The 27,495-nt window shown below is 39.1% G+C and overlaps 1 protein-coding gene across 1 annotated transcript in view; it reads right to left on the reverse strand.

Moving 5' to 3' along the window:
• Positions 1-22,075, reverse strand: part of LOC108801020 (potassium voltage-gated channel subfamily H member 8-like) — a gene marked incomplete at its 3' end in the record, with an annotated part of 205,582 nt that extends 183,507 nt beyond the window's left edge. Inside the window, exon 1 of the mRNA XM_018573019.1 lies at positions 22,009-22,075. Coding sequence (XP_018428521.1) covers positions 22,009-22,075 — 67 coding nt within the window. The remainder of the gene's footprint in view (positions 1-22,008) is intronic.
• Positions 22,076-27,495: the final 5,420 nt, after the last annotated feature.

A 27,495-nucleotide genomic window follows, 5' to 3' on the forward strand; every position in this document is an offset into this window, starting at 1 on the left:
ATTTTGGGGTATTTCTAAATTGATGACCTGTGGGGGCTTTTAAAGTGTCTATTATTGACTTTTTGGGGTACTGCAGTTTTTCGCCGTTTCACGGTCGCACGCAATCTGTAAACTGGGCATGTTGGGTATCGTTTTACTAGTTGTAACCTCATATTTTATATTTAATTTAAAAAATGGGTAATTTGTTGTGTTTTGGGGCATTTAATTAAATTTGTCACTAAATTTTGGGGTTTAATAAGAAGTTGCGCTAATATTGCGCAACATAAAAATTTTCAACTACCACCATTTTATTCTATAGGGTCTTGGCATTCAGAAAATATATAATGTTGGGGGGTTTTACATCATTTTCAGGCCTAAAATGTGGAATATAACATGGGTGCAAAAATTGAAAAAAGGGCCTCAGTCATGAAGGGGTTAAGCTTTCATTTTACATATTTGTCCTGTGCAGGGTTCTTTTTGACAAGTTCCTGCAACACAGAGAGTCTTTACTAAAAACACTGTGATAAATTAGGCCCATTATGTACAAATAGATGAATGGTATCAGCATAATCTAGTTTAGTTTTGGTGATCTGTTAATGTACATATTGGTTGTTTTACAATCCATTTGTTTGAATTGAATTTCTCAGGCTTGTTTGTGTATTGCCTTTTTGTTTTCATTTTTTTTCCGCAGAAGATAGTATTTTATAACAGCAGTGTTATTGCCTCCTGTGATGTGAATTTGTCATTAGCAATTGTTTTCCTAAAACATATTTAGACAACTTGAATCTGGTTGATAACTGACAAGTCTGTTTATTGAAGCATGGAGCAGCTGCGTATTTTGTAGTGGGTGTATCCACTTTTCATCAAACAGTTCATCATGTACAATTTCAGAAAGTACAGTTTTGCATATTTCCTCTGGCATATGTCAATGGTTTCGAGAACAACCTAAGACAGACTATTGTGGCTGTTAGGACTAACAGAAATAAGAGGCCAGGGAGCCTTTAGAAAATAAATTGTTGGGTGTCTTCCAAGGCTGGCTTGGTGACACAAACATTTAAACATAATAATGTTTCTCAAGAAATAGTGTCTGAGCAATGGTAACATGCAGACAGACCATTGAAGAATAGAAACACATACAAATGTCTGCCATTCTTTTACAGTAAATGAATAGCAAGGTTGCACAATTCCTTTCCACTCAAACTGACAACAGAATGTGGAAACAATAATAACCATACATTTACATATTGTTAGTATTTTATAGGCTTAGTTGACAGCCAGTATAGAAATGTATTGTTATACATTTGTATTTAAGTGTAACGAGGAAGAAAACATTTAAGTCAAGGCTAAAGCTGTATAACAAGCACCGCATAGACTTTTGCTTATTTTAATTTCTCTTTCATAATGCCCAGATCAACTGTTGGAGAACCCCAAACATTCCTTACAATTGCTGACTTCCTAGTCAGAATTTTCATAGGGCATGACCATATTTGGTCAATGATGTCCCCAGTGGCTTTGTTTACAAACATATGCGAGGCTGGAGATCAGAAATGTTCTTTAGCTGTGATAGTGTTTTTTTAGCCCTCATTCACACTAGAAACGGCCGGCACGTACAGCTCCGTATCAGGCAGCTCCCGGGAGGGACAGATGCTGCGTGTGATTAGTACGCAGCTCCTGTCCTTCTCTATGGGACTAAGCAGCCCTACGCTCACCCGCCCTGCACGTCCGTGCAGGCGAGCGTACTCGTACGATGACAAGATGGATCGGGTCTGCGTCCAAGCCAGGAAACATGCACCTGCACTTGAGGTGAGCGTAAGGGGGTGCATGGCCGCATAGTCCCATAGAGAAGGTCGGGGGCTGCGTACTAATCACATGCAGCACCTGTCCTTCCCGGGAGCTGCCCGATACGGCAGTGCACGCAGCACGGAGCTGTACGTGCCGGCCGTTTCTAGTGTGAATGAGGGCTAAATGTCACTTTTGTTAGAGTGCAAAAACTTGCCTTCTACAGACTTCAATGGAGTTCTGAAGCTATGTTCGGGGGTTGCAGATTTTTTTAAAGCATTTGCTAATTGTCCAGCAAACCAAACCTATCTTGGTTTACTCATCACTAGTGGCAATAGGTAACAACTGGCAAACCACTGTGAGGGGAATTTATCAAACCTGGAGCAGACAAAATCTGGAGTAGCTGTGCATGTAAACCAATCAGCTTCTCTCTTTCATTTTCAAAGCGTAATGGAACAAACTGAAGAGAGAAGCTGATTGGTTGCATGGGCAACTGCTCCAGACTGTCTACTCTAGTTTTGATAAATTCCCCGCACAGTGTATTGTATAATCCACAGCACTATATTAAGTGCAACATGTATAACACACTGATTACTGTGCATACACGGAATATATTTAGACAACCACCATATACAGATATGCTCATATTTAAAACTTGGTATACACAATAAAACATATAAAGTAATCATACTAACAAAATATAATTCAATGTAATATAAATAATGTACCAAAAAGGTTGAATAATGTATAACTTTACGTATTCCCAGTAAGATCACTTGACTAAGTCTGAGAAGATGCTATAATTTGCCCCCAAGGGTAATGAACATTTTTTTTCTGTCCTGCGGGTCCTGAGATAGATATGTAAATGAGATGTTTACAGATATGTTTCAACTGGCTGCCAAGAAAATCTTATAGTCTCACTGGTTTGTGGTAGTTATACCTTTTACTCACTGGTAGGATACTGGAGGTGAAGAAAGAACACACTACATGGGGGATAATAAAGGGAAAGGCAATTAAGAGCGGATGTTGTAAATGGAGGATTGGAATCTTAGAAAGGTATGTTGAAGGCAGAAGTACAATACAAGCTAGAGGTAATTGAGAGAAGCAGTACAAAAGGGGCACTGGAGATGGACCAGTGGAGAGCATGCATAATGGCAGTGGAGATGGACCAGAGAAGCAGTACAGGGGGGGGGCTAGGGGCGAACCAGGGGATACAGAGCAGCATTGCCAAGGAGATGAGAGTAATAGACCACAAGGGTGCTGAAGAATGGACCAAAGAAGCAGTACAAAATGGGTGGAGTTGAACAAGAAAAATAGTACAGAGGCATTCTTAAGGATGTTTGGAGCAGTAGTGAGTGGTGCTGGAGTTAAACTATAGCAGCAGAAACAGGAACACTTGAGCAAAACTTGAACAGTATTGGAAAAGGGTCACTGGAGGCAGATGAGAGGTGCAACACAGAGGTGCACTAGAGGCAAATAAAAAGAGCAGTATTGGGAGGAGAGTAGTGTGGTGATCTGGTTCACACACCATTCTGTCACTGCTCCAACAGTTCTTGTAAGGTAAGAAAGAGAGTGATGTATGAGCAACGCTGGTCACTGAATGATTTTTGTCTAATGTTAGGGGCCTCTGAACCACTATGATCAGTCTGCTAAAAGTGGAGGCCCAGAAGCAAACAACCTTTATGCCCCCCCCCCAACACCCCCCACCTCATATGGCCCTATCTTAATTTTTCTGCCACTAATACCCACTGTAAGATAAAACAAGAAATGTATTTCACCTAATCACAACCCTGCCCTATACCCTATACATTTACATATATATATATACAAAAGTTTTTTGAAGGTTCGTTTGGAAGCTATCAATCCCCTAAATATTTTTTTTGTCTGATGTAACATAAGTTCATCCACAGCAAGAAAATAAAAAGAAATGATCTTACCGCTGCCGTTTTCATTTTCCTACATTTATACAATTCACTCCATAGCAGGTAAAGAGTTTAAAACACCAATGCCATTGTTGTTTTAAACGTTTTATCTGCTGTGTAGTAAATTACATCAATGAAGGAAACAAATAAATGTAGCGGTGAGCATGAATTCTTTGTTGACCTGATTAGGAGTACAAGCACCAGAAGGGCTGCCATTATATCGCCGTAAGGCATGAGTCATTGAATCTGTTAGTTGTACTGTAACTCCTTGCTCCATATGGAGATTGTGTGACAGGTGTGTGGATTGTACATGGTATATGCAACCTATAATCTTCAGTCCACTTTATGTGACTTCTTATGAGGGTACTACAACATGCTGATTTATACCTGGCCTCATAATAAAAAAACACTGGAAACTGCACCCTGTCCAATTATTTATACCCTTGTCCTGATTAATTACAGATGTTTATGTAAAGTACAGTGGTACTAACATAATTTATAACGTTACAATGGGACATGATATGGAATTCACAGCATAAGCTAGAATAAAAATAGCTAAACAGAGTACAGTTTGAGATTTTTTTTCACTATTATGTTTTTTTTTACTATTAGCACAAATGAATATTTACCATTTGTTTACATTTTCTTTACCAGTGCAATCTACCAGTTGAAAGGAAATCTTGGTGGCACCACCAAATCAACATTTGAATAACAAAATGGCTTTAAAATAGTGCTCCAATAAGGATATAAATCACTACAATAAATTTGAAAAAAAAAACTGGGTTATATTAAGAATCAATATTGTTTTGATCATGAGCTTTATTACTGCTCGCAACAAATATTACAAGTGCCATTGTAGCAGCTGAGAGAAATTTCCTCTAATGTAAATAGTTGGCTTACTCTGAACTATTTATTTATTTTTTTATTTATGTTATGTTCACTATATGTTCTGGGACCCATAGAAGCAGTATACATGAACTAAAGCTTTGGATCCTGATACAGGACCAAAATGTTCTGTGTGTTATTTTTCTCCAGCTATTGTAGTATCTTGCCCAGAGTTCTTTAAGTGGTGTTTAGCACAATTCATTTAAAAATTCAAACTTGAATGAATAGTCTGATCCAAATAAAGCTTTGTTATCTGTCTGTTTTTAGCAAGCACCATAAAGAGCTTTGTAGTCCTGACGACTCAACCTCATTTTCAACACTTTTTTTTTTATCCATAGACACACTTCAAATAGTATTTGATGTCCACACCTGTGCAGCAAAAAGAGCCTTTGAGTAACTTCACTATTTGCCAATTAAGTAAAATATCTTACTCCCATTATGCTTTGGCACAGCTCAAAGTATATGTACATGCTAGAATACAAAAATTATGTCAATGTAGTGCATGCTGAGAAGTTTCCTGACGTTGAAACAATCATGCTAAAAACATTTTTAAAATGTATATTATTTATCATGGACAAAGCCCAACATTGTCAGCACTTCAAACAGGTTGACAATGCCGCAGCTGTGACATGCCTTTGCCGCAGGGAGATAGGGACAAGCATATTGGTATTTTAGCAGTGATCTAGCAACCTTTTACTTTAAATCTGTCTCACCTGAAAACATGCAGGGTAAGGCATTATTATTTTCAAATAACATAAACCTAAAGTAATTAAACTGAACAGTTTCTCTAAGATGTTCAGATTTTTTGCTTTGCTTTTTGTTCAGATATCCTTGTTATTGCTTGCTAAGTATTTCATATGGAATTCCAGTTTCGCACAGCAATCCATTTCCCACAATTCTCTTTTAAACAGCAGGACCCACTTGCTTTGCACACCAAATGCCCTAAATGCAAGAGAGCTCCCTACACATTGTAGTTCCAAGCAAACAGAATTGTATTTCCACCAAAATTACCTTTTTCTTATCATCCAGCTAACATCCTTCTATAAATTTCCTAAACAAGATGTGGTTTCCCATTTATAAATTGTTTTTCTATTTTTGACTAATTCCTTATGTTAAAGCTTTCATTGTAAACTAGAAAGTTGTCTCAGTGTAGGAGTGTGACCTTTATGTTTCTTGGTTCGAAAGAGCGGAGTTACATTCAAAGCAAAGCTATCAATAGACACTAAATGAAATCATTCTGGATATAGCATCTTTAAACAATCACAACATAGCTAAGTGTATTGAACTGCATTTTAGGATATTAATATGTAATAAAAGCAATAAAAGAATATTTGGATATGATTAAATGATATTTCTGATAAACAGTGCTCCACTGAACAGGAAATTGTTTCATTAAAGCTGCTTTGCATAATTGCTAGACAAAATCTAAATGTATTGCTGCTGTTTAATTTGACCTTATCTGTGAGCTAGCATTCTTGCTGCTAATAGTTTTAATTTAAGGATTTCCAATGCAGATAGTGAAGACTCTGTAACTGTATGTGTTGCTCTCATGTACAGTAGCTGTGTTATATTTACTTCCTGCTACCTGGAGTTATATTTATGTTGATCAATTTTCAGCTGATGCACATCATTGATTTTGGTCCATGTTGAGTAATCTCCTTATAGTTAGGGATGAGTTTGGGTTCACTTTAACAAGATCTGTTTGTGGATCAAGAAAATAGCAAAGTAATATGGCCATTCCTGTCTATAGAAACCAGTTACCAACAATGCACTTTCTAGTCTCTAAACTGTGTTCAGGTAGCTGGAGAAGCCAATCAAGGTTTTTTTTGTGTGTGCTAGTTCATTCAAAGTTAGGGTTTCCGGTGGCCTTTGTTCAGTATGTGTTCAGTATGGAGTAGTTAAGGAAAGATCACAGACTGTTTACAGGGAGAGGTGGGTGCTGCTGCTGCCAATTGCTGAAAACATCGCTGTTAACATAAGGTATCAGGTACAATCACAGTGTGTTGGACAGTCCAGAAGGCGGTTGGGGAGAGATCACAGAGTGTTTCCAGGGAGAGTTAGATGCGGCTGGTGATTTCTGAAAATTTCTATATTTAAAGCAGAACCCCTGTACTGCAAGGGTTGAGTGCTTGTTTGTGTTTAGGTACCCCCACCCCTGCAGTGGTCTAAGGGTCCTGGAGTCATCATGTTCTATACAGTGTATAGGACGCAAGGACGCCAAGGGACATAGCTTTTATAGAACATAAAACAATACCGGGTGCCTGTTCTGGTGCAATAATCCTTTTTCTTGGTAAAAATATGTGTACAATAAAATATACTCACAAAGGAAGCAAGGCTAAAATTGGGGATATGTGAATTTGATTCACTAATTCTGATGTTGTTGTTTTTAAGTGTTTTGTAGACTCTGTTTTTACATTGTATCAAACTTGAATACAACCCTAATTCCAAAAAATACGGAAAATGCGACAAAGAAGTCCCAGGATTGTTGAGAAGTTAGAATCCTGTATCAGGGAAGAATGGGACAACGTTCCACTCCCAAAAGGCCAGTAACTGGTCTTCTAAGTTTCCAGACATTTACAGAGTGTTGTTAAAAGAAGAGGAGATGCTACATCATGGTACACATGGCCCTGTCCCAACTTTTTTGAGACATGTTGCCGCCATCAATTTCAACATTACCTTATTTTTTTCTTAAAATGGTACATTTTCTCAGTTTAAACATTTGATATGTTTTCTATCTTCTATTAAAATATGGCTTATGAAATTTACAAATCATTGCATTCTATTTTTGTGTAGATTGTATACAGTGTCCCAACTTTTTTGGAATTGGGGTTGTACAATACAGTATGGTACTGCAAAATAAGACCACAAGCTCTACTATGAAACAGCCTTGCCACTGACCAATTGGTATAAAGTTAAGGGCTTAGGCTCAATTGTTTTACAGCAGAAAAATGTATATTGTACGAGCAATGGATCCTTTGAGTGGATGTGGGTAAGTGGTACAATACCTGAATCATGGAGGCAGCTCTTTTGACAAGGATATCCCCTGAGTTTGTGGAAATGTTTGAAGAGTATTGGGAAAATGAGTGTCACACTGATTCATTCAGTCCTGTATGGGTTCTTTTATTAGATTTTGTTTTAAAGAGAAAACTTTCCTACAGCTTTTAGAACTATTGTGGCTACAACTTCCACCTCTCATGTCAGGCCTATTACAAATAGATAAATGTAATATTTAAAAATCAATTACACATGCAAAATATATAATACCAAAATGCTTTGTCACTGATACTGTCTGTGTGATATGTACTGTTATGTAACACCACATACAACTTATAGGCATCTCTCAAGCATGTTTTAGAATGGTGTTTTTACAAATAAATGCACTCAAAATTGCATGAAAAGAAGAATCTTTTCCCCACTGCATGGCATTTTTTTTCCTTATTTGTATTGCATGTTCCCCATGGCATTGGCCAGCTCCCCATGTCCTTTGTTTAACAATATCATGCCTATTAGCCTTAAAAATGGCAAGAATGTATTATCAAGTTCCACCCTTTAATTGACCTCAAGGGGTTCTGATTAAAGTTTGCAATTTCCAGAGTTTGTCAAACCTGAAATTTAAACCCAGGTTGATTTGCTCATTCCATCATAGTCAGTATTGTGCATTGTGGCCAACCAATACCATTGCGGTGATCGAGTACACAGGCTATAAAATGTCAGTGAAAGATCAAGTTGGATTTTACCAGAGTTTATTGAGACAAAGCAGCCCACATTAGCATCATTAGTCCAAAAATGCTTTCCGATTCACAATTATGTTATCATAAATACCACAACTGCTGGAGAGTCTGTCCAAGGATGCATGTAGTATGATGTTGGTTAGACATTTGCGATTCGTTTCGTTCCGAATCGAAATTCGGACGAATTTTCGGAAATTCGGACATTCGGATGTATCCGAATTACAGACATAATGAATGCAAACGAATCCGAATTTCCATTTCCGAAATTCGGTAGCGTCCGTACGAACGTTCGTTTCGTTTTTTTTGTTCTTATTCATTTCTTATTCGTTACTTATTCGTTTCGTTTGTTGGAGCAAAGTGACATTAGAGTAGGAGAAAAATATTTTTTCCCCCTCAAATGTCACTTTTGCTGCAAACGAACGAAACGAATTAGAAACGAATAAGAAACGAATAAGAACAGAAAACGAAACGAACGTTCGTACTAACGCTACCGAATTTCGTCCGAATCCGAATTCCGAATCCGAATTGACTTTCACACCCGAATCCTGAAAAACGAAATAACACAAATCCGAATTTAAAACGAAACGAAACTAAACAAATTTTTTGGCAGTGCACATGTCTAATGTTGGTCTCCCAAAGTGATAACTTATCTATACATAGTGAAACTGTCAAATATATTCAAGGAAATCATCTATATTGTGCAATAATGTTATCCCCCCCAAGGTTCCTGTGACTGATTACATTTATTTATTTATTTACTTATTTTCTATTGAACTTTTCAAAGATTGCTTAATTGATTGCTTAGCACTATGGGCCACATTTATTGTATATGCTGTCCTAGGCACATGTTTAGTGGTGATCTATTAGATGGCTCCAGCCTTCTATCCACAGTGTTCTGTGATTATTATTATTAGTGTAAAAACAGTCCAGAAAGAAATGATTATTTCTATAACTATACTTACTGCTATCATTTTTTTACTCTGATTGGGAAATATTAGCGAATACTCAATTATGTTAGCTCATTCTGGAGCTGGAAACATCAGCATAAGCGCCTTCATTTTATTTTTATTTTTTTACAGGGGGATACTTGATGCAGGACAATAAAGAAATAAGACCCACCTCAATTTATTTTGTGCTATTCTAAACAGATTGTTGATTGGCAGGAGGGGCTTTGTTTCTAATAACATTTTATTTTTTAAAAACATATACATTCAGAATAAGAAAGGATCCAAAGTATACAATCATTATTTCACTATGGCAGAGAGTAGAGAAGACTGATCCCACCAAAGGTTAGCAAGTTTTACAGCCAGATCAATTGGTAGGACTTAAAATGCATGTCCAATAAAGTGTATCTAAACCAAACAACAAAAATGTATCATATTGTGTATTACCAGTCCTTAGATGTGGTGGCTGCATTAGTTTTCTTTTTTAAGCTTTTTTACTATATTCACCTGGTGATCCTGCCGGTAACAAACTCCTTGTTCTAGGGTGGCGATGCTGCTGCTCCATACAGCAGAGTGTGCTGTGCATACTATCTATGAAGAAACGGCGTTGTCACCCTAGAACAGAAAGTGTTTAGGGACCACAGTGCACCCGCCTGCTCTTCTCCATAACACAGAGGTGAGGCATTGGGTAATCCACAGAAAGAGCTGGAAACAATGCTAACTAATACTATTTGGTAGAGGCAGAAAGAGAAACAGTAAATGATCAGCTCACATAAATGATGGCAGGATCAATAGGATTTTTTACACACACATTGTTAGGGTATATATACACTTTAATCTCAATAGTATTAATATGCATTGCATTACAAGTTAATTTAAAGAAAAAAAAATAACAACATTATAAAGCATGGTCCAGTTGTATATATAATCTTAATCTTACCTGCAAATATCCATCACAAAATACATTTGACCCCAAATTAAACACTTTTTTTGCATGATATGTTTCTTCCAAAGATGATTGTGTGCTCTCCAAAGTTAGCAGCTAAACCAATTGTTGGTTGGTCTAGAATTGGCCTCTAGGCTTTCTAAGGCCTCGTTCACACCAAGCGCGTTCCAGGAGCAGAGCAGTTACAGACCGGATCAAAACTGCATCCAATGTATTCCAATGGTATTTTGGGCTCTAATTCACACAAATGACTGCTTCCAGAATCACTAGTTCACTGGGGGTGTACTACATTAAGCTTGGGCTGTCGAACTTCCTCTATCTTTCATTCTGCTTTTTGTATGACTTCCTCTATCTTTGTTTTAGACTTCCAATGCAGGTTTGAATCTAATGAGGCTTTGAAAAAAGATTTCTTTGTACTGAGTTTTGTTTTACAAGAGGCTTTCTGCGTGTGAGAGAAAGTAAGGAACCTGCAGTGGGGTTTGTTTAAGAATTACTCTGCTGCAGCAAAAGCCAGGGTCTCAGGCCACCAAATTGCTGACAAAATACACTAGCGTAGACCACTGCAGTACAGCAATGCCTAAATGAAAAAGTCCTCAGAAGCAGTGGCGGAACTACCGCCATAGCGACCCATGCGGGCGCTACGGGGCCGCGACAGAGGGGGCCCGGTGAGGAGCAGGGCTTACAATCCTCACGGGTCCCGGCATTGGTGCACACGCTAAACTTTTATCCCAGCCAAAACCTCGGACATGGTAGGTGGAGACAGCTGAATGGGTGGGGTCCCACTCCTGCTGCCTTCTCTGGATTGGTTAACAAGAGGAGTGGGCGTGGTTTGGAGGTGAGATCGTGGAGGACGGACATCGGGGACATCACAGAGTAGATCGAGGAGCGGACAGAGGTAGGGAGACATCTGCAGTCAGCTGGTCAGGTCATGGGGCTTGAAGTTGAAGCATTTGGCTGGCCCTGTTGCTGTATGGTGCTGTGATAGGACTTCTCAGGTGTCTGCTGGCTTTCTTAGCCAGCAGACACCTGGGAAGTCTTGTATGTTACATGCTGCCTGGGTAATTAATTGATGTGCCTGTCAATTGTCCAGCAGTACTGTCCCTGCTCTCTGTCTCTTAGGGCTTGTTCACACCAATTGTGGTGCGTTCCAGAGCGGTAGCTGCTGGAATGCACCACAATCGCTCACAAAACTCCCCCTAGCGTTCTGGGGTTGGAGGGGGCATGGTGGTGCATTCAATGGCACCGCAGTCATACCCCTCCCCCTGCCCGCAGTGCGATCGGACATGTGGCAAAACATTGCCTGCATTCTGTTCCAATGCAAAAAATAGTCTGCCCTATTTTTTGCTTTTGCAGTGGAACGGAACGCAGGCAATGTTTTGCCACACGTCCGATCGCACTGCAGGCGGGGCTTCGGTGCCATTGATTTCAATGTGTCGCCACACCCCCTCCTGCCCCAGAATGCAGGGGAGAGGTTTGTGAGTGATTGTGGTGCGTTCCAGCAGTACCACTCTAGAACGCACCACAATTGGTGTGAACAAGCCCTAAGGGCTTGCTCACACCAATTACAGTGCATTCCAGAGCGGTTGCTGCTGGAACGCACTGTATCGCACACTAAACGCCCCCCTGTGTTCTGGGGTGGGAGGGGGTGTGGCGACACATTGAAGTCAATGGCACCGCAGCCACGCCCCCTGCCCGCAGTGTGATCGCCTGCACTGGAATGCATGTCAAAACAATGCCAGTGTCCCGGTCCAGTGCGATCACCAAAAAATAGTGCATGCAGCATTTTTTTGCAAGCGCACTGGCTGTGGCACCATTGTCTTCAATGCACTGCCACCCCCCTCCTGCCCCTGAATGCAGGGGGGAGTTTAGTGTGTGTTTCAGCAGCCACCTCTCCTGAACGCACTGTAATTGGTGTGAATAAGCCCTAGAACCATTTTGTACCTTGACATACATTGCTGTAATTGTCTTTTATTTACAATGTGGCTCTTGTGACTCCTGTAATTTTAAAGGCTTGTTTACACCCTTGTCCAGAATGCAAGGGATCGCATGCACAAAGTCTCCTTCTGTTCTGGGGTTGGAGGGGGCATGGCAGTGCCATTCATGTAATCAGCTGCAATTTTCAACTTTCACTAAAATGCATTATTATCTTTTAAACATTGCTTGTCTAGAATAAAGGGTGTTTTTATTATATATATATGAATTTTTTTCAAATAATATTTTCCTTTTGCAACTATAAGTCTGTGCTGCAAATTTCAAATGATATATAACAGGTGCCATTGTTACAAATAATGATGAGTACATACAGGAATTATGCTTCTGGCTTGGGTTGGGTGGATGAGAAAATGTTGTAAGTAGTTGAGAGACCAGGGAGGTAAGTTTAATTATTTTTGCTGAGATCTAGACAGCGAATCATGAAGGGTAAGACATACTACATTTTGGTGGTGATGGCATATTACATCACCATGTTTGTGGCAATTCACTGTGCATGCAAAACCACCATATTTTAGTGGACTATTTTAAAGTGGATCATTCATATATTGCAGTGGCACATGCAAAGTAAAACACTGATATCATGTGCATATAGTACACATACAGTAAATAAGCAATGGGACACAGTGAAGGGCTTTGGAGATTCTGATGGAACCTTAAAAAGTCAGACATTAATCACTACAGAAAGCCTGATAGTGTTGCCATGGAAACAAAATGAACCAGTAATACATTGGTTTTACAACTTTTATAACATATAATTAAAACAACAAAAAATGGACAACTCAGTCTAGGACTAGAAATAACAGGCCAAACACTAAATTTCTTGACACAGAAGAAAATGATGTAAAAGAGAAACTAAACTTGTACATTTTAGATCTTACATTAACATTTTCAAACAACTAAATATGAACTCTGATTTCAGTAGCGGAGATTATTTTTAGCTGACAGTATGATATCATCATACATTTTTATAGTTTTATCCATTAAGGCATACAGGATTTGGTTGTATTATTTCATTATTCTAGAGAAAGTAAACATTTGTGTAGATCCCCTCTTATATTTGATTAAACTTGCCCAAATCTTGGTTTCTCAATGCTGTTAGCCAATATTTGCTGAAGAGACTTCCGAAATGTTTCAACAAGATGTGGGACCTAATATAAATATGGAATTGCATCTAGAAATTAGCAAAAGAGTATTGAAAATATAATGCCAGTTCTGGCATCACTAACTACATTCTGCCAGCATCTAATATCTGTAAATGTTTAGTGCCAACCTCAGATATTTGAAAAAATTATTATAGAATTAAAAATATAATTACACCAGCATCTGGTATATGTGAATGCATTATATAAACTTCTGAATCTTAATATGATATTACACAAGCAGGTCTCTCAAAGATTATTGCGGAAAGCCTTCAGACCCTACAACACAGAGACACATCACTGTGGCAAACAGACTCAGTTGTAAGGGAGGGATTTTGGCATTTGGTTTATACATGTATTTCAACCTGACACCATTTCAGAGCAAGTCCAATTCTCGTGTCATAATGCCTCTCAGCTATAGAGTACAGGGACATGGCATCTTCCCTCAGTGTTCCTGGGATCTTTGATCTGACGTAGAAGATCAGGGTCCATTCTACTACTCCTGTGCACGTTTTCTCGATTTAGCCTGCTGCTGGCTTTTTGATTTAACTTTTCTCCTTTTTTTACACAAACTCATGCCATACTTACCTGGAGACAGTGTCCGAGCAATATAAGGATGTTTTTAGGTTTTTACTGAAGATCACTTGACAGTACCATTTCATAATAACTTTCTCCCTTGAAGCTTATGTGTGGCCAAAACTATTTCCTTTCACTTTTTTAGAGCAGGGAAGATTTAGAACCCCTATCAAGTTATTTTTGCTCAAAATGAAGAATATAATAATAAGAGCACCACACCAATAATCAAAGAGTCCAAAACATTTTTTAATCAGTTCATATTAAGGTGAAGTTGAACAGCAAAAGCATTTGGTAAAAACCCTAATATGAACTAATTAAAACATTATAGACTCTTTAATATGGCACTTTGATTATATACCTCACCTTTGGTCTTTTTTTCTGGATCCCACAGGGGATTATTTCTAATCCTAGACTGAGTTGTCCATTTTTTGTTCAAGCAGTCTTACCATTGCCAGTAATCTCTTTGCATTGAACTGTATCTTCACAATCACAAGATAGCAATTTCTGAAGATCCATCACCTGGCTTTTACACATTTTAGGTTTTGTTTTCTCTATGTGTCCCTGCTGAAGAGAACCAACCTCTCTGTTTGTCCTGGTGACTATTGTCATTGAGACAGAAAGTGATGGAAAAACCCAAAGGTTTACAGTGTCACCATAACAAAAAACACCAAAACAAGAGGTGAAGGTAGATCTTCCAAAGCTGACTAAGGGTCAACTAAGGGTGGAAATCTTCTCCAGTTATTGAAATTTTCTTTCACTTGTTGTTTCGTCTCTGGGGCAGGTAATGAAGCAAAGTCTTCCCAGTGGGACACAGAAAGCAAAATGTAAACTGGCAGGTGTTTTAACACACCCCCTACCTTATCCAAAACAAAAAAGTAATAAGGGTGGTACATGATGCCTTTTTACCTACTTGACGTTTTCTAATATCCATGACGGAATCCCAGACATTTCCTTTAGCAAAACTGGAAGAAACCCACTCCCCCCAGGCTAGGACTGGATGGCTTATACGTTTGCTTCTGGAGAAGTACAATTATCAGAATCACAAAGAAAAGCCTCTTCTCTCTCATTTGTGTTTCAAATAACTAAGTATGCACACTGTCCTTTTAGCTGCAGTGATGCAGATTGGGTCCCATGTACACAAGTAGGTTTTCAATCCCTTGGTCAGTTAGCAATGATGAAAACATATACTTTGTGGGACCTAGTTTTGGAGTTTAATGTTCTTCCTCACTACCTTGAAGCCTGCTAAATATGAGTGGTAGCTAGACACTATAAAAATCCTGTAGGTTAGTGCTTCACAGCAGCAGAGAACATTATTTTCACTGGCTTAAGGTTTGTTCAACAATATGAGCAAGAATGTGTGAAGTACAATAACCAATACCAACTCATCAGAATAGTTTTTTTGTTTTACTCCAATAAACTAAAATATGGTTGGCAATTATGAATCACTCCATTTGCAGATTATTATTGCTCTCTATATGTCTTTATTAAAACATAGTAGTTTAAAAAGCATTCCTTCTGCATCTTTTTATAAGCCAACAGGCTGTATCTGTTAGAAAATATGAGAAAGAATGTATAGACATTACAAAGTTTACAAACATTTCTACATTTCTTACTTGCTGTTTAAAAGAAGTAGGTTTAGCTTCCTATTTTCTGGAAACATGTTTGCAAGCAGATGAATCCCATGGTATTTGTGCAGGGCAAATGGTATGACATACCACTCAATAAGATGAAATTCCTTTTTTTATTACTCTGTATAAAGGGTCATAAATTTCTTCAAGCAATAATGTCCAATAAAAGCTCAGTTTATTGCAGTCCTGTGAAATCAAGTTAATAATACTAATAACACAAATACACAATACGTATTGTGTTGCCCTTGGATTCTAAATATCAATACAGCTTGCATAATAAGATCATACACAATGTGCGGCTTCCACCAGCCACTTTACCATACCGTCTACAAAGATGAACATACTAACTATGCATCATGGGTAAATTTACAAAGGTCTACAAAGGTAATAAACAGCAAAACATCACTGATATTACCATCAAGGGGAACAGGAATGCATTATGGGAGTTTAGGGAGTCAAATCTTGGAACACTGTGGTGGATATTGCGGTATCAGTGATTGCATATATATATAGTACAGGGAACAGGGTAGCCAGATGTGAACAAAAGAGGAGGCCAGCTAAAGGAATTAAAGTGACACTAAGCTTGATAAATCTTAAAAATGCATTCAAGTACCTTCACTACTAACAAAAGTGGAGCTTATTTGCTTTTCACTCATCTGTAGATCCTGAAATACCTACAATAACAGTTCAAATACATAATTCTGGCCTGCCCTATGTGTCAAAAAGAATTGTAAATTCTGCATAGTTAGTTTTCTAATCTCAAAATTCCTGTCAGACAGCGCGGCCATATCTCAATATCAATTCTCTCTGCTGCAGGTACAGCAATACAGCTTGGTCAAGGACTATCCAAACCTATATTTGGACAGTGAAGGAGCAGCAACACACTGATGAAGTCAGCTTGGAGCTCTTGCCTCCTGTCAGCCAGCTCCTTGTGTGTTATGCAATGTAATGATGTCTGATTAGCATAAATTGCTTCCTCTCCCAGTTTAAATCCTGCTCTGCAACTAACCATTGGAAGCTAATATGACTTTGGGACTATTTAAAATACATCTAAGGATTTCTTAATGACACATAATTGGGTTCAATTAGGATATTGTATATCTGGCTATAATTCTTTTTTAATTTAGTGTATAAACATATTGATAAAGTAATATACTTCCTATACATAAAAATTTATGTACTTAGATTTCACATCTGAATAACAATCCTTTAAATTAGTAATACATTCTCCAGTGTAATATTTCTTTTTTAAATGAATGGGTAATTTCATTCTTTCTCAAGAAATTAAAGGGTGAACTAACTTAGAACACCCTCCGGTCCCTATGCCACTTATCTGTAATGATAGCCCCCGCCCACCATCCACATCGGCCACACTAAAACTTTACTACAAAGCCCTGGAGATTATGTAGCAATATAATGGTGGCAATGGTCAGCGCTATGTGACAATGCTGCCCAATGGGAACATCTTCTAAGCCTTCTTTCTTCTAGGATGGTGCCCCAGAAGAAAGAAGAAATTCTCATTGGTCAGTGTGGTCACATGACCATGCTGATCATTCATATTGCGATACAGTCTCTGAGACTGTGTAGAATTTTTTTTAAATTCGCAGATCATTATACTGGCTGGCATGGCTGGCAGATGAGGGTCATCATTACAGGTAAGTGGTGCATGGACTGGGACAGTGAGAAGCGTGTTCTGACTTAGCTCACCTTTTAATTTTTTTGTGAAAAAGTGAACTAACCCTTTAAAAGAGAACTAAAGCCATACTTTTTTTGGTTTTAGTTCTCTTTTGGATCACAGGAGAACATTTACTAATTTACTTTATGCTGACAGCACAGAACTGCACTGCAGCCAGGCAGGATCCTGACAAATTGTCGAGATCCACGGCTCTACCTGATTGACAGCTGGCTTTGTCTCTCTAGAGCCAGAACCAAGTGTGCCTCCCCCCTCCCCTGTCTGTCCCTCCAGTGAGTGCTGGAGGAATAGAGAAATGGGGAATCCCTGCGCGTAGTGTTGACTGACAGTGACTGCTCTCGTCAGGGAGAAGATCGTGATCAGCGGTTTGTGATTACTCAGTTCTCAAGCTATAGAGCTGGCATGATACAGATACATGTCACACGGCAGCTCAAACTATTGCGAAGAGTACATTTTACTCTCCCAATAGTTCTCCTTTAAGCTCCACCTAACTAGTAGATAATGTAGTGTTATTTTCTTTTTTGTGCCCCAAATTCTTACTTGTTATTAGCTATGATTTTCTCTTTCCTGTGTCCCCCTGATCAATGTTTCCCCAGACTTCCAGTCAAGGAGTGCACCATGAGCAAAGCAGGGATCTAAATCTTTGGGACTACATGTCCCCTAAGTCCTTGTGGCCTCTCCCCAATGTGCATGTCTTGGCCGAACACTGCACAAAAGCGCTACCCATACTGTGAATTCATCCTTTGAGCATGGCACCAAGTGGAGTGTGTAGATTCAATCCTAGCTGGAGCGGGCACATCAGGGTAGTGCCAGGGAGACCCCGCAAGGCAAAAGAAACACCCTATAGGCAGAAACTCCACAAACCAGACTTTCAAAGGCCAATAATGCTGTAAAAAGGGAACATAAAAATGGTAATGTAAGGTATGCAGATACATTTATTCATTTTTTGAAGGAGGGTTTAATAACACTTTAATAACTGACCAATACTAAATATAATTCAGATTGAGGCTAACCTATTTAGGAAATTAGTTAATCAGCAATAGAAGCAGTGTAATCCATATTTTCCTGATATTGAAAGAGATGAGTTGATAACTGTGGCCTATACATACATGTTATGTTACCGAAAATGTACAGATTTGTAATTCAAATGCACAAAGACAGCATGAAAAAAATAAATTTCCCCTCACTGGTGTAGAATAATCTGATTGATACATGAGTTCCTGTGATTGTTCTCCTTTCTTTACTTTATTCTTGCCACAGTGGATGAGGGAAATGCCTATTCCAGTTAAGCATAACCTCCTTATTATTATGCCCTGATACTTTCTTTTTTCATATTTAAATATTTTATTGTGCTCTGCTTGGTAGCTGCATCTCTGATCTTAGCCACTGGAGTAATAATCATATGTCATGTTCCAATGAATTAGAGAAGTATTCATTCAGCACTGAACCTTTATTTTTATTTTGACATTACAATAAAAAGAGACTTAATATGCTGATAATACATTCATTTCAGCAGGAAGGCAAATGTTGTATCGTTTTATCATATTAAATGATACAGTCAAACAAACTTGCAATGTTATCAAATTTTCTGAAATGCGTCAATGTTCAGAGATCAGGTATTATGTCTGTCATAAAAATCATCATCAAAGGCGCTTCAACTAACTTGTTGTTTGCAGAGATATCCGTATTGCATACATATGCAGCATACAATGATAACTGATGTCTTTCATAATATAAAGGCATGACTGATTGGCTGTTCCACTTAAAGGCACAATGAATAGCAGCAGCTGTGAATGGATGACTAAAACATTTTACCATCACTCTTCAAATGACAGTTATCCTATTATTTGCTTGCCTATTTGGCATATGTTATATATCTGAACATTACCTGGGAATAAATGAAAGTTGCTTAAAATAAGCCATTCACAAACTTGGTGAACATGTTAAAAAGGTAATTTTCAGTGAAATGTATATATTAAATGAATCTTTAGATCCAGAGATGTAGGCAGTTGAAATAGGCAAAATCTCGACTTTCCCACTAAATGTCAAGCTTAGCCCCACCCACCCCCAACTACTGAGTATTTATACAGGTCACCCTAATGATGGGCAGCTTCATTAGTCAAAGAAATGGCTCAGAAGGTGGGAGGGGCAGAGCTTTTTTCTACTTTTGCCGGAACAGCTTATGTAACGTGACCTACCTGTCTAGATCTAATATCTAGTAAGCTCTGTATATAAATTTTTATCAAATACTCATTTTACCCAGGTGTGTAATAGGCTTACCCTAAATGTAAATAAGGTAAATACTGGTGAACTGATGCAAACTAGTTTAAAATCTGGCAAATGTACATCAGGCGAAGTTGCCGTTAATAAATCATGTCTAATAGCATAAATGGTTTTAATGAATAACTGAGTTAAAGTTTGTTCCATATCTTTATTTAGTGGCTATTAGTTTTACTCACCATTCATGTAACATTATAGTTATGATGGACTGCATTTATGTCACACCACCTCATTAGAAATATAGAACACGGGGTCATTTTGTCCTCAATCCTCTTTAGAGTGTTTTAACAGTTATTTTCCAGTGCAAACACGCTACAATAAAACACGCGGTAACCTTGAAACCAATGCATGTATTTTTGTTCCATTTCATGAAATTGTGTTAAATCTATATGTGTTGTGTAAAATATCATTTAAGAAAGAAGTTAAGCCTTAAGTGAGGCATATTTGCAGATGAAATCTGGATTCCTTTTCTGCATGGTTGGTCAGAATTATAATTAATTCTCCCTTGGATTAGAGATTCAGTACTGGATTAGTCTATCATTGATGACAGCATACTGTATCCGTCCAATGTGACATGCTTAAATTAAAAGAGTGCATTAACTTCAGTCATTTGTGTATGATCTAGTTCACCATGAATAATCTAGAATTGAATTTAAATAAAACACTATACTAAAAAAAGTATATATTGTGCACCACAAGTTGATTGTGTAATATATTAGTTTAAAGCCATCAGACAAATTCTATAAAAACTAAATCCATTTAACATATATCAAACTACAACAAAACAGACAAGTACATAAGATAAGTGGCAGCGTCACCAATTTCCATTTATTGTGGAAGCCTGTACCAATCTCCTGCCAGCTCATTAACTTGTCAATATGGCCGGTCAAGGACTGTTTCCAAACTTCTCCAACATATTCAGTATGCCTTTGTTGTGAGCATGTAGAGTATAACACCAAACATTACTTTACATCTCATTATTTTTTGCATAATACCTATAAAGCACACCATTGAACAATTAATAAAAAGTTGGATGCATGCAAAAATACATTTCCCTAATGGCAGACGTGATTGGGGGTTTATGTCCTTTTTCTTCAAAACCTTAGTCTTGAGATTATCTTTATTAAATATGTTTTCCCTTCAATCTGCTTTACAGAATCACTAATCGTATTCCTAGAGAACTGAGGGAATGAATTCACATTCTCACAGATATAGAATATTACCACGGCAGATAGATTTTTTTTTTTTATTAAGTTGTATCTTATAAGGGCTTGACCTGCTCTAATTTACATCCATGGCAAGTTATTATTATAACTCCTTTGCTGAATACCCTAGAATTGTTCCTCCATAAAGCCTGCTGTTGAATCAATCATGAGGATGGCTATTAGTACAGAACTGTGAGAATGTACAGAGGCAAAGGGGGTTACAGGGAAGCTTTCACTTGAATAGAGACAGCAGGACAAAGCAGCAGGGGAATCTGATTAATTTGTCAAATTGGAATAGGCATCAAGGATTTGCCAACAATCACACGTAAAAGCAAAATACTACTATTATTACTGATAATAATAATAATAATAGTAATAATAATATTAATCCATGTAATGGTCCACTGTTACATATCTAGGATAGAAACAATACACTGTACAGCAAGAAAATACTCTATCTCTATAGGTTGAATTGGATGGACTTGTGTCTTTTTTAAACCTGACTAACTATATATATATATTTCTACAGCAGCTGTAGGAACGCTATGGTTATTAGTTTAGTAGTTTTTTTAACTGTGCTTCAGCTCTGTATTACCTCTTTATTTGATATTATCAGTTCACCGACTTAGCAACTAACTTCTAAAACTTGCCCATCCTGCCTTAGTGCATCCACTGTAAAAAGAAATAATTAGAGACCAGATAGTTTTCTTGCAAGATTAACCTGGCAGAGTTTCTCACATTACATCAGAACTTTCACCAGGGATGCTTTCAAGTAAAATAGCCTAATGGTTAACTACTACAGCAATTATAGCCCAGCAGCATCTGTTCACTGCTTTGAACGTAGCCATCCTTCTATAGATCAGTCAGCATAATCCCTTCAAAAGAAAACCTTTACATCAGTAAACAGCAATCCCAATAGCACAGCTCCAGGATAAGGTGTACACGAAGGGCTCAAGGTAAATGTACACAGCTGGCCGTAGTGCTGAAATATAGACGTGAGCAATGTAAAGCTGACGGAGCTCTCCATGGTGCTGAAAGCCACTAACCCTTATCTCCTATAACCAACATGGTGATTAGTCATCTATGACTGGCTTATAACAGACATAATTAAACTGACAGCAAGTGGCAATGAGTGATCGATGCCACACAGGTAAAATAAACTAAGTTATGGTGGCATTCATGATGCCACCTACAGACTATTAACTCATCCATCTAAGCCATGCCAAAATAACAAAGTGCATGAAAATCGCCAACTGATCCCTGGATCACTGTCGCTCAAGCCTTATCAGAAAACAAAGTAAAGACTTACGTGTTCCGTCGAATCTAGTCGCTATGGTATCTAAGAAGGTGTTCTGGGGTGCCAATAATCCTTTCATAACAGGAGCTTGTAGTGATGAAAAGAGGAGGAGGGGGGTGCAGTCACTGGTGACTCCTGATTATCCCTGGGAGCGCCCGGTCCACCAGAAGTCTGCTTTATCCTGAACGCTGCAGCACAGCTGTGACCTTCCCCAGTCAGCTCTCGAAACCCGAGCAATGGATTAATGTAATCTCCGCAAAATGCCTCTGGATTTCTATTACCCAAACCAAAGTTAACCAGGCTGTAGTTCCCTAAAAAGGAGAAAAAGACAAAAAAAAAAAAGAAAAAGCCAGTAAACCAAAATCAGTCCCCCCCCCCCCCCTTTTTTTATGTCTGGAGAGCAATAATCAATACTAGGTGACAGTCTTGTTTCTCTCTTCTCAATCCCTACAACCCTGTGCTGATTATTCACTCTGTACTGTGGGTTTAAATTGCACTATGGCACTCCACAGAACCGTAACCTTCCACAGAGCTATATTTAGATGCATGCAAAAGCAAAAAAAAAAAAAGAGGAAAAAAGGATTCCTGCAAGCGGTGACTTTAGTGTGTGATACAAAAGCAGGAGGGCTGATGGAGCGAAGCTAGCCAGGAGAGCAGCTGGGACGTATGATAGCAGAACATGCAGCCCTTTCTCTATTTAATTTAGCCATTCCTCATTTGGAGAGATGTTCCCTCCTTGCATTTTCTGCAGGCTCTAGACAATGCCTCTCACACACCTCCAAAGGAAACAGGAGGATCTTTTGTGCTTTCTCTGTAGTGAGTTATGTAGGGCAACTTTGGCAGCGCGACAGCCACATCCTCAATTATTTCTAATAAGCCTGTCTATCCTCTCATCATTAGCTGCAACTGCCTCACCTATAGCCAGGAAAAGGGGAAGAGTGAAAGCTTTTAAAACTGTAGAATGCTAATATACTAATAACGATTCAATGTCTGCCCATGCACAGCAGTGAGCCTAATGGGGCTTACATAGTAATGCACAATTCAGGTCATTAAGGTGTTAACAGTGTTTGAAATCAGAGGTTTGGGAGCTCAGACAGAGTTGAAAGGATATGTTAATTTAATCAGTGAAACCTCATAAAAAGCTTTAACATGTTAATATAAATGTAAAAATCATTTTAATGATTCCTTTGCCCTGCCATAAAGGTCCTTGCTCAGGTACCTTGTATGGGCGTTACAATGCTCTGTCCCTGTCTGCCAATTGTTCTGCATATTTTAACACTATCTCTCTGGCTTCAGATGGAGTCTGCAAGTGGCCATTCCAACACAGATTACACTGGTTTGGTCCACTGTTGTCACCATCAGGGAAGCGGGCATGTCACCCTTTCACATGGGCTTCTGATTGACACTACAATTGCCTTTTTCAATGCATGTTAGACAGGCATAGTCCACTGTTGTTACCATCAGGAAATCCATCCTGAGAAATGCCATGCAGTCATTGCTTGAGTGCACGCATGTAGGCAAGAAGTGGCTGCAGCAGATCTATAGCACTGAGATGCAACAAAGGATAAAAAAAGTCAGGTACAAGTATTTTATTTAACAAATGGCCGTTGTGTATGATGCATATGTATATGAATAGCAAACAAAATGTAATTCAGTCATAGTTTGGATCTACTATAAATGAAAACAATACATTATAGTCTTTCTGGTCTCTTGCTATAGTGTGATGACATTCTCCCTCTGCCTCCCATGTGCTGTCCTGCATTGCCAGCCTGTCACACATGCTTCCAGCAGAGACAATAAGTTGTTGTGTCAATGCTCAATCCACAAGCACCGTATGCCATTATCACCATTGGGAAGCTGGTCCTGAGCATTGAGCTGGAGCAAGTGAATGTAGATTGGAAGTGGATGAAAGAGGATGGAGGAGATCAGCTGCACTATGATGCAAAATTTAAAAAAAGGTATTTTTTACAAAAAAACAAGGCAATTGTATGTGATGCACAGTGCTTTAGCAAACGAAATGTCCCCCATTTAGGGATAACATCTACTTTAATGTATAGGATTTACATACTAATGTACAATCCAGATCACTAAAACACTTTAATATTTCAAATAAAACAAGGTTGGGGTTATGAAACAGTTTAATCAGCTTTGGTAGACCAACATATTATAACTATTAAAGGAAAGCGGCTTCATAATTTATATGTACCTGTACATAACAAAGCCAGTGAAAAGAAGAAAAAAAAGAACAGTTTTAATGACTTGTGCCTAGGGGAATATGGTATTGTTTTTCTGTGGATGTTGGTAGTGCTCCTGTGCTGTATGGCTGCATGCTATTAAAAGGTAGACCTTATTCTAGCCCACAGCAATTTATCTGCAATATGTCTTCCACTCTTACTAAAACAGTCATGCTTGCATTCTCCGTGCTACCCGAGAACCTTACCCTGCCTGAAATATGACTTTTTCAAACTCCAAAACTGTAAAAAAATACAAAGGGGATTTTGTGGCATCCTTTCTTACTGTGCCTGTTCTCTTTAATCCAGTTCTTTAATTAGTTCTCTAATGCAAGCAGAACTCCAGGCAGAACTTTTCTTAGTCCTTGCATTGTGGCTACCGCTGCACTGCAAGGGTTAAGTGCTAATTTTTTTCTAGGTGCTTTTTTTCTAGGGGATACTCACCCAAACTGTGGAGCTGGCTGGCTGTTACTCCGGTCCTTGAAGCTTGTCCCCTTTTCTGCTTCAGTGATGGTATGTCCCTTGGTGTGCTGTACACTTTGTATAGAATATGATGACTGAGGGACATTAGACCGTTGCAGCAGAGGGGAAGCTAGGCTCCGGGGACCAGTCTAAAAGCAAGCTAGGTCTGAGGATCGGTTGATTATAAAAGCTGCAGCATTCTAAGGTCCCGTAAATTGTCACATTCTATAGACAGTGTATAGACGTGAAGACACTGAGGAACATTCTAATGTTGCAATGTAGGATGAGACAGGCTTCAGTGACCCTAGAAGCAGGCAGCCAGCTTGGCGGTTCGGGTGAGTATAACTTTTTTTGTACCTAGACACAAACAAGCACTTAATCCTTGCAGTGTGGGGGTAACCTCATTACAAGGTTTAGGAACCATTTTTAAACTACTTTTGGATTTCATACAGAGTTTAAAAGAGAACTATGGGGTAAGAGTTTTTCCCCATAGTTCTCTTAAGGGTCGCAGGAGGACATATACTAGCGTCCTCCCGTGACCCAAAGCTCAGCTACAGCTCACGGTATACTGAGACCGCCGCAGCCGGGATGGATCCCAACAATGCTGTCGAGATCCATCCAGCTGCATGAATGACAGCTGGCTCTGCCTATCTAGATGCAGAGCCAGCTGTTCCCACCCCCTCCCCCTTCTGTTCCTCCAGTCAGTGGGAGGGGGGGAATCCCTGCAGGGAGCCGTGACTGACAGTTACGGCTCTCTGCAGGGACATGATCAAGAAGTAAGCGAGTGACGGTATGTGTCCGTTCACTTCCTGATCTATTGAGCCGACCTGTGACAGTTGCATTGTCACACGTCGGCTCGAACTATGAGGATGAGTGATTTTCACTCACCTCATAGTTCTCCTTTAAAAAAAAAATCTGTCAAACAGAATATGCAGAATGTCATTGCTGACCTCTGTTTCTGAAAAAAAATGCTAGTTACTACTGTCATGTTGATCCAATGGCTTCTAAGCATAGGGTTAGAACAAATATACCAATCAGGAGTGTTGCCTTCACTCTGACTTTCTAATCTGAATGCTTGTTGCAGGTCAGTGACTGTACTCAACTAAAGGCAGAGACAGCCAGGCAACTTGTCAAGAGACCAGCAATGGCAGACGCAGTGTTTTCCCTACTACAGGTTTCCTTTAAAGAAGCACTCCGGGCAAAATATTTATTAATTCTTGCATTGGGGCTACCCTGAACTGCAAGGGTTAACTGCTCATTTTGGTCTAGAGAGGAAAATAAAAAATGTTACACTCACCGAATCCTCCAAGCTGGCTTGCTCTCAGACAGGTCTTCCCAGCCTTGCTCCCCCTCCGCTGCAGAGGTCTAAGGTCCCTGAGTCATCACATCCAATACACTGCATATAGGATGTGAGGATGCTGAGGGACATACCATCGTTGGAGCGGAGGAGGGGACAGGCAGGAAGGAGCGCTGTCACAGCTGTCACAAACCGCAGGATCAGAGGATCAGGCGAGTTAACCAGTGCAGTTCAGGGTAGCCCCACTTCAAGGGTTAATACAAAGTTTGCCCAGAGTTCTTCTTTAAAAGACTTGTCAATGTTCCATTAAATGAATATAAAGGTTCTTTTTTTTTTTTTTACATCTACCTCGAGTGCCCCTATAACTGACGGCTGCTGTCAATTATTATCAGAATCCACATAACAGGGATTATTTGATATTCCAGAAGCCCGGGAGATCAGCGCGGTCAGACTGACACAAAGAAAATGGTTAAATATATTCTTTTGTCTTTCAAACTTGAATTTGTCGCATGGGCTGTGTTTTTAATCTTCCTCCTGGATGTCACAGAGCAGTATGTAGCTTGTTACTAGAAGATTGCAATTTATGAGGTTATAGTGTTATGAGAAGGAAGGAAAAATAACACACAAAGGACCAGCAATGGAGATCTCCGTGTAAAAATAGCAACACCCTTTATCAGCAGTGGAGAAGTTTGTGTCGTTTTCAGGTAGCTGTCGGGTCTCCAGCAGAGAGATTTACGGTGTACAGTGCAGGGAGCAGCGTGATATAAGTGAAGTAACTGTAAGACAGTCCTATTTGGTAGGTAGAACATAAATCATTTCCTAGGAGAGACCAGTAGCTCAGAGGCAGTTGGCTCTCTGAGGAATCATCTGTGTATCCAATGCTGAGCACAAAGCTACCATCATAGCTGTAATTGGTTGCCTTTACCATGAGGTGGAGGAGATTCCCTTCTACACTGACAAGATGTTGCAGCTCCTGAGAACACCTCTGAGGCCAATAAAGACGGGATGCTCTGTCACACACTGTGCATAATAAAGCGCATCCAAACCCAAAACCACAAATGCAATATAATGCAGCTTACAGCAAGCTAAATAATATTATAGCGGAGCTTTACCCCCTTTGACTACAAAACACATCAGCTTACAGCTCTGCATGCTGATATAAAATCATCTTCCATTCATTAGCTAAACAAACATATTTTTATTTTACTTACAATTTCTTTTTTGTCCACTTTGGCACAAATGATGTAAACGTGCCCATACGTTGCATCCTGGGAAGGTTACATCAGCAGAGCATTGCTGGGAAATCTCATCTGTAATCTCATGAGATCTCAAGGAAAGGCATTTTCCTCCCCTGAGATAATTTGTATGGTCACATGTCCTAGTCAGACGTGACAGAGTACCAGAGAGTAAAGGAAAATCTAGAGGGTTACTCACAAAGCTGCCGAAGGCAGCCGAGTGAATAACTGACCTGAAGTGAAGTGAGCCGAACGCTGTTCAGCTATTCACTTC

The sequence above is a fragment of the Nanorana parkeri genome, unplaced genomic scaffold (assembly GCF_000935625.1).
Source record: "Nanorana parkeri isolate BGI_ZX_2015 unplaced genomic scaffold, ASM93562v1 scaffold4, whole genome shotgun sequence".
NCBI classification, from domain to species: Eukaryota; Metazoa; Chordata; class Amphibia; order Anura; family Dicroglossidae; genus Nanorana; species Nanorana parkeri.